Source organism: Pan troglodytes, chromosome Y, assembly GCF_028858775.2.
Source record: "Pan troglodytes isolate AG18354 chromosome Y, NHGRI_mPanTro3-v2.0_pri, whole genome shotgun sequence".
Taxonomy (NCBI): Eukaryota; Metazoa; Chordata; class Mammalia; order Primates; family Hominidae; genus Pan; species Pan troglodytes.
This window is the reverse complement of record NC_072422.2, coordinates 6,692,957-6,700,350: the sequence shown is the minus strand read 5'-3', so window position 1 is coordinate 6,700,350 and position 7,394 is coordinate 6,692,957. Positions and strand designations below refer to the sequence as shown.

The following is a 7,394-nucleotide window of genomic DNA, read 5'->3' as shown; positions in this document are numbered from 1 at the left end:
ACAGATCAGTATGTTGAAGTGGTGCGTGCACCCATGCAATTATTGCTGCACTCATTACGTTTTTGCTGTAGCCAAAATACGGAAGCAACCTGAGTGTCCCTCCATTGATAAATGGATTTAAAAATGCAGCAAAAACACGTATGCGCAATGGAAATATGTTGACTATGGGAATCTGCTGAATGTGTGCATGCCATTCTGTTAAGTGACATAAGCCAGGTATCAGAAAGGAAAATAGCACATGATCTCATTCTTATATGAAATCAAAAAAGCGGACTTCAGAGAAGTAAGACTCCAAAGACTGCGGTGAAGAGGGTGCACTGACGAGATGCTGGATGAAGAACTCATACTTCTAGTTATAAAGGAGGAGTAGGTTAAAAATATTTTCTTCAGCATGCTCACTATAACTAGTGGTAACATATTCTTTCTCTAAAAATATTTGAATACAGTGCATGCCATGTTTTTTCACAACAAAAATGACAACTATGTGAGGTCACACATATGTTGATTGGCTGGATGTATCCAATGCAGAATGTATATGACCTGTTGAACATCACGCCTTAAGTGGTAAATATGTATCATTTCATATGACATTTTTAAATTAAACCTACAATTTTTAAAATGCCTTAACAAAATAAATGCAAATAAAATATTGTATTATAAAGCAGTGCTTTTCTTTTCTAGCAAAGTCTTTTTCATGGCACAGGAAAGAATGCAAGCCTTTTGGTAACTTGAGAAATAAATACATTTGTGTACATGTATATATATAATATATACATGTATATACGTATATAAATGTGCATATATACGTATATACATGCATATACGTATATATGTGTGTATATATGTATTTTTATATATGTGTGTATATATATGAAAATCCCTATGAATGCTGATGATGAGTTGAAAGATAGAAATTCCAGGCACAGAGACTATAGTCCATGAATTGAAACCTTCAGTGCATGTTTCAAAACAAGACGTGAGGAGGAGGAAGAAAAAAGTAAAAAACACAAAGCCATGGCAGGTCCATGGGTTACACCTGTCATCCCAGCACTTTGGTAAGCTGAGGTGGGAGGATTGCCTGCACTCAGGAGTTCCAGATGAGCCTGGGGCAACATGGACCCACATTCAAAAAGTAAGTATTTAGTTAATTGGTACATAGCTTGGAGGGGTGGCATGCATCTGTACTGCCAGGTGTGTGAGAGTCTGAGTTGAGAGGATCACATGGGTGTGTGGTGCCTGGGCTGCAGTGGGCTGAGATCGTGGGGCTGCTGTCCAACCTAGAAGACAGAGTAAGACCCATTCTCGGAAAACAAACAAAAAACAGTCACATTAGGTAAATTAAAACTATGTAGTGTGAGGAGAATCAAAATAAACGAAACATCATCAGAGCCTATGCGATCTGATGAAGGAAACCAGCTTTCACATAATAACAGCCCCAGCTGGGGAGAACAATGAGAAAGGGCAGAGAGAACACTGTAAATAATAACACGCCAAATTCCCCAAATGAGTTAAAAGACATAAAAGTACAAAGAGTGCTTCTTTGCAATTCAATGCCCTTGAATTCAGAATTAGAAAGTAAACCCAGAGAGAGAATAGAAAGATAGACGATACAGATGGAGAGCGTGTGTTGGGGAAGTAAGGGAAGGATGAAAGGAGGGGTGTAAAGGAAGGAAAGGAAAAAAGGAAGGGAGAGAGACTGATAGATGTTCAAAGACACAGATACAAAGTCTACAATGGTTGTAGAGATAGGCACGTGCAAATTGCCGCAGGGAGTGTGGAAAAATATCGGAACCACGGAGACCTAGGTGGAGTCAGAGAAAATATACAAACTCGCACAGAGAAATAAACATACACAACCAGAAACACACACGTGGTAGTTTAAACATGAAAAGACACCAAGTCCCTGTCGGTACAAATCACAGATGTGCTTCCGAGTTACTGAGGCACAATGCAAATTTGTCAGTGCCCTTAGCATCTGTGGCCCACGTGCACGGATATTCAGTGGAAGAAGTGTTACACAGCCTTTATAATTCAGCACGATCTGTGATAATACCAGAAGAAGGGATCTCATGTGAAATCACTAGACTGAATTGCACGTAGGACTCAAGGAAGAAGCCCAGTCTGCTGCATTCACTCGGTGGGGTGGCAATATGGCTGAGCCACCAACCCATGGCACGCCCATCCATTGTAGACAGTTCCTGGTTTGCTGCCTGCCTTGGAAAAAGCTCCTCCCCTACCACCACTTTAAAACAGGCTAGCTCCAAAACCAGTCCTGGCATCCATTTACGGTCATTTTCTTATCTATTTACCTCCTAGAAAAATCATTGCAAGACCCTTTCCTCAACATTTTCCTATGCATTAAATTTGGGGAAACGCATTTTAAGACGACCTCGTTATAGGCAAGTCCCCAGACGTTTCCTAATCTGAGTTGCGCAGAGTGCACACACCAATCTGTTGCCCCATTGCCACTATACGGATACCGTACTGGACCACAGTGTCTTTGACATGCACACAGTAGGATAGAGGGCAGCTTGAGGGGGCCAAAGAGTTCCGACTGTTTTCAGAATAATTTGCTTAGAAAACGTGTTTCTCCTGTGTTTGTGGGTCAGGGGGACGGTAGTCAGGGAGGACAAGACTCCCGCTCCACAGCTTCAGCTGTCTGCATAGGAGCAGGGACAAAACCGGGCGATAGATTTTCAAAGCTCAACTGCTTTGATACCGAGCAGAAGGGGTAGAATGCATACTGAAGGCACCACAACAGATTCAGGAACTTTGACTGTCAAACCCTCTTCCCTGAAACAACATAGCTCTTCTCACAGAAGCTGTGCTGACAAGAGTCTATACGGGACAGGAATGTTAGCACTCTATTAGCGTGTGGTCAACATGGATGCTCATGTTGGAACTCTTTCATCTGGGAACAGGAAAGAAAGTTCTGCCTCCGACACTGAAATCCTCCTGCCCCATCCTTGACAGAGGCAACCCCTTGTCTTGTGCATAGACACAGGTGTTCCTGGGAAGCAGCCTCCCACTCGCGAATGAAAGCTGTATGTTTTGTCCTCCTGTGTGAGGCTTGCAACACATACTCTACAACTATATTTGCTTTACATTCTAAACCTTAGGCAAAGTATGCTGAAGAGGCCACAGAAAATTAAAGGGCCCTGGGCTCCAGAAACAATCTGCAGTGCCAATCACGAGGGAGAATATAGAGACTCACTAGACTTTGCAAGAGCACAAAATGCACTCGTAGTGTTGTTAGCTACATACGTTATGGGCTCCTCACCTAACATAGAATCTTGGAGAAAAGCTTAACCCAACTAAAGATGTAAACATCCACAAGAGTGTCCATATCCAGGGTCATCAAGTGACAAGAGAGTCCCTGGATGGATTCTCCAACAATCTTATATTCCACTAATCCACGCCCTTTCCCCTCACTTCTGTAAGTTTGTCTTTTCCCGTAGTCATCTATGCCAAAAGCGTATCCTGAATGCCTTCCCACATGCCTCTGTCACCTTTCCCACAGTCCCTCCATACACCTTACATGCCCATTTCTTCTCACGTTGATGTTTCAGAAGTCCTGAGAGGCTGATTGTCCCAGAAAAGGATTATGCATTCACCTTTGAAAGAACATGTGGATTCAACACGAAAGCGAACTTTAAGATTTCCATCATCCTGTGCTTATCTATTGTGTATGATGATACTCAAAATGAAGGATTTTGGAGGTCCCAGCAAACTGGGACCTGGAAACCCAGTAACCCCATTCCTTGAACTATCTCTGCTTCCACAGGATGAAGTCAGCCTCCAACTAAGCTGTCTTTTGCTTTTACCTCCCCCACTCTGTCCTGTAGGAAGAATCCCAACACATCCCACACCCATTCACTCTACAACTTTAGAGGCCCAGCTCCAACGCAGACTGGTAATTTCCATGAAGAGAATAAAGCACGTGGATGGATCAATTCACTTTCACACCCGAATAAAGTGGATAAACATACACACACACACACAAACACAAAGACACACTCACACACACACACAGACACAGAGTCACACATCCTTGAGAATGTTTATTTTTCATTCCATACAATCCAAATTTACCCCCTCTTCCTGATTTCTGGTGACTCGATCTCTTTTTCCTTTAGTTCCTGTGCATAAGACCATGCTGAGTACTGCCGTCCTGCATACTGTTGTAACTTTTTAGGAGTTCTGCTGTATTAGGTAAAATCTGATGCTCCATCATATTCAACTCAACAACTGGGAGTCCCCTAGAGAAACACAAACTCACGTTAAAACGCATTTTCTCTGAGCCATACCTTGAAATGTTTCAATTGTGGGGCCCGCTGAGAAAAGGATATCCCTTCCCCATTTGTGATCCCTTAAACTTCCTCCTACCACGTGTTACAAACTGTTCTGCGCAATCCCTGCCCCATTCCCAGTATTGTCTGTGAGGGGAGTCAGCTAACAAGATGCACTGTACCCTAAAAGCACACAGAAGTCTGATGGGGCAACAGCTTAAGGAAATCCATCAATCTAAACAGTCCTTTGTGGTTTGGGGCAAGGATGATCAGGACGCACATTCAGGGAGCCCAATCTTATGGGGTTGGTAGGATGACTGCCGGAGGGGTTCACAGCCATGGAATCAAGTGCCACAGACTGAACTGAATGATTTTCAGCTTTACTCCTCATTGATTCTGGAAATGGACGATTCTTCACTGGGCTTAAGACTCCACAGCTATCACCTGCTTTGCGTGAAGTCTCTAATGTGCCTTTTCAGCCCAATGCCATGAACGTCCTGGATTCTGTCACTCTCTGTCTTCCTCTCAAGGAATTTCTACATGTACCAAAGGAGCCTCAATTTCTACATTTCTGAAATGAGCACCCAGGCTCCCTGAATAGGCAGGTGCATCAACCCCCTTATACTAGGCATCAAACAGCTCCAGTCCCAACTAACGGCTCACCTGACGTCTCTGTTCCCTCTTCAGGTGGCTTCATCCTCTTGTAGTATTGCAGGGGATTGCGCCACAGCTCCTTACATAGGATCTGTCAGGGGACTCAATCGGGAAAGGCCTCATCAGGGCTCAGAAAGGTGACCCAAGCAGCTGGGAACACACGGGGTCATTTCTCATGTTTCCCAGTGAGGACTCACCTCAGCAATCTTGTTAGATCCTGCGAAGTTGTGGTCAGAGAACCAGTTGAAGAAGTTAAGGCTGCTGCTGTGGTGTCTGCGGCGATAGGCCTCCACTTCATAATACGGATACCACTCAATTGGAGTGGAATGAGAAGCCCTGTATTCTACAGAGACAGGAGTTTTTGTGGGAAGGGGGCTGGATCACGTCGGCAATGATCCACCCGCCATCTTCCTTCCACTACCCATCCTGGGAGCCACCTGTCACCTGTGATGTTCACCAGATATTCCTTGGTAATCACTTCATTCTGGAAGTAGGGGTTACTCCGAAAGAACAACATGATCTTGCAGAGATGAACAGGATGCTTCTCTTCTTCCACCTGTCAGGACAAGGTGGAGAAAGCTTAAATACGTTTTCGGGTGAGGTGCTCACTCTTGCTTACAGGAATGAATTATTTCCCTTACCCTCCCCCGCTAAACCCTCTAGCCTCAGTCTTCCTGGCCTCACCTCCAGGCTGACCATGTAGCTCAGCATGTCTTCATCTTCGTCAGTGATCAGGGCTGACATCTGGGGGTGGTTTGCAATCTGATTTAGGTCAAAGAGACTTTATACACGATGGAAGGGAAAGCGACGAGCAGCAGGGAAGAAGGCCTAAGCGCACCCAGAGGCTGGGGTAGGGGATTTCTCAGATCTGCTTCCATGTATGATCTCCTTTCACCTCCCCCTCCCCGTAAACTAAGGCCTCCTGTGTTCACAGAGGGTGTATGATTCTGAGGCTGACTGCACTGACATGGGGAGGCGCGATTTGCAGAGACTTGCTGGTGTCTGAGGAGTGGCAGAATCTGCTTAGAGCCGAAGACGCCCAGTCCCAGATCGGACTAGCAAGGGGCAGCAATCACACTCCCTTAAAAATAGCTTGCTTCACCGAAAAACCTCTTCTGGTCTGAACTCGCTTCTGCTCTTCAAAAAGATGCCCCAAACGTCTGCTGCTCGGCATCACCAAGGGTTTCTCTGCCGCTTGCAGGACAATAGTACCCACGCCTGCTGTGGCTTTCCGCAGCCACATTTGTCCGTGGCAACTCCCCTTTGTTCCCCAAAGAGTCACATCGACGCCGAGCTGCCCATCGGTCACTTACACTTCCCCGAGAGCACCTCTCCACTAGAAAGGCCGAAGAAACACTGAGAAGGATACAACATTGGCCCAGAAGCCAGGGACGCTCTGGATGACGGCGCCTCTGCGGTCTAGGTGGGGCTTGCGCCTCCGCTCCATCTTTTCCCGCTGCCGAGAAAAGGCCTTCCTGGCTTGGGCATTAACCGGCTCCAGCTCCACCTGAACGGCCAGCAGCTCCTCCAGTGCAGACTCTGGGGTCATGGGCCCAGGGCCAGGCTGTGCCCGCTGGGCCTCCTCCTGCCGCTCCACGAGGCCCTCCTCCTCCGCCACCACCTCCACCTCCGCCATTATGTCATCCAACAGCAGCACCGCCTCCTCCCCCAAAGCCGCCTGCTCACTCTCCACCCCGGCCGCCCCCTCCTGTACAGCCTCCATCCTGAAGGCGGTGCCCTCCTCGGCACTCGCACGCACCAAGGCCTGTGCTGCCCGACCCACGCCACAGGAACCCTGCCGCAGCCTCTATGGCACCCGGTAGCTCAGCGAGCCCTCAGGGCGCATGCGCCGGGCTTCCAGGCGCCCCCTAAGGGACTGCGCGCGAAGGGCCGAGGGGCCGCACCCAGGCCGACTTCCTCCCGTCGGGGCCAATCAATGGGAGGGCGGTGGGCGTCTCCCTGGGCGGCACAGCCACTGGCGGGCCTGCATCTCCAGCCCCCCACCCCCCGCCTTCCCTGCCCAAGCCTCCTCCGAGAAGCCCTTGGAGCTTGTGCCGGGTAGCTAGGCATCCAGGCACACGCGGGCTGCGTGGCCTTTGGAATTGTGGGCATGGCAGCCCTGTGCCCTGACATCCTCAGTGTGGCAAGCCATGAACATCTCTGTGTGTCACGAACACAGGAAACATCTCTCTTCGTTAGGCAGGCCAGGTAGATGGTACGGAAGTAATACTGCAGATCCAGAGAAAACTCTCTGGTTCCTGGGGCTAGGGCGGCAGGGGTGTCCTGGGGGAAGTGATCGGGGCGGGCACGTGGGAGGAAAGTCGCCTGCCTTATAAAAGATTAATTGTGAGGAGAAAGTTATGCTTCCCATTACTACAAATACACAAGTATGATTTCATCCAAAGCTGAAAGCAGTCAATATAATTTGTTTTTAATGTTTTATTTAAAATC

General features: G+C 47.6%; 1 protein-coding gene across 2 annotated transcripts; it reads right to left on the bottom strand.

Moving 5' to 3' along the window:
* Positions 1–4,048: 4,048 nt before the first annotated feature.
* Positions 4,049–6,791, bottom strand: LOC129138956 (testis-specific Y-encoded protein 3). 2 transcript variants are annotated; one of them, XM_054677325.2, is made up of 6 exons: positions 6,313–6,791; positions 5,628–5,705; positions 5,388–5,499; positions 5,141–5,286; positions 4,953–5,034; positions 4,049–4,259 (listed from the first exon to the last, which is right to left on the bottom strand). In XM_054677325.2, the coding sequence occupies exons 1-6, from the start codon at positions 6,664–6,666 to the stop codon at positions 4,237–4,239; spliced, it is 795 nt and encodes a 264-aa protein (XP_054533300.1). In that variant the 5' UTR covers positions 6,667–6,791; the 3' UTR covers positions 4,049–4,236. The 2 variants fall into 2 exon arrangements, with proteins under 2 accessions (XP_054533300.1, XP_063661093.1); XM_063805023.1 differs by having other exon boundaries at positions 4,953–5,045; positions 6,313–6,789.
* Between the last annotated feature and the right edge of the window lie 603 nt (positions 6,792–7,394).

Bases quoted from the DNA above. Each gene is read 5' to 3' on its own strand.
- LOC129138956 (XM_054677325.2), bottom strand. From the start codon at position 6,666: ATGGAGGCTGTACAGGAGGGGGCGGCCGGGGTGGAGAGTGAGCAGGCG. The intron at 5,500-5,627 runs GTGAGGCCAGGA...TTGTCCTGACAG, and splicing joins GCTACATGGTCAGCCTGGAG to GTGGAAGAAGAGAAGCATCC. The intron at 4,260-4,952 runs GTGAGCCGTTAG...GTGTTTCTCTAG, and splicing joins AGAGGGAACAGAGACGTCAG to GGGACTCCCAGTTGTTGAGT.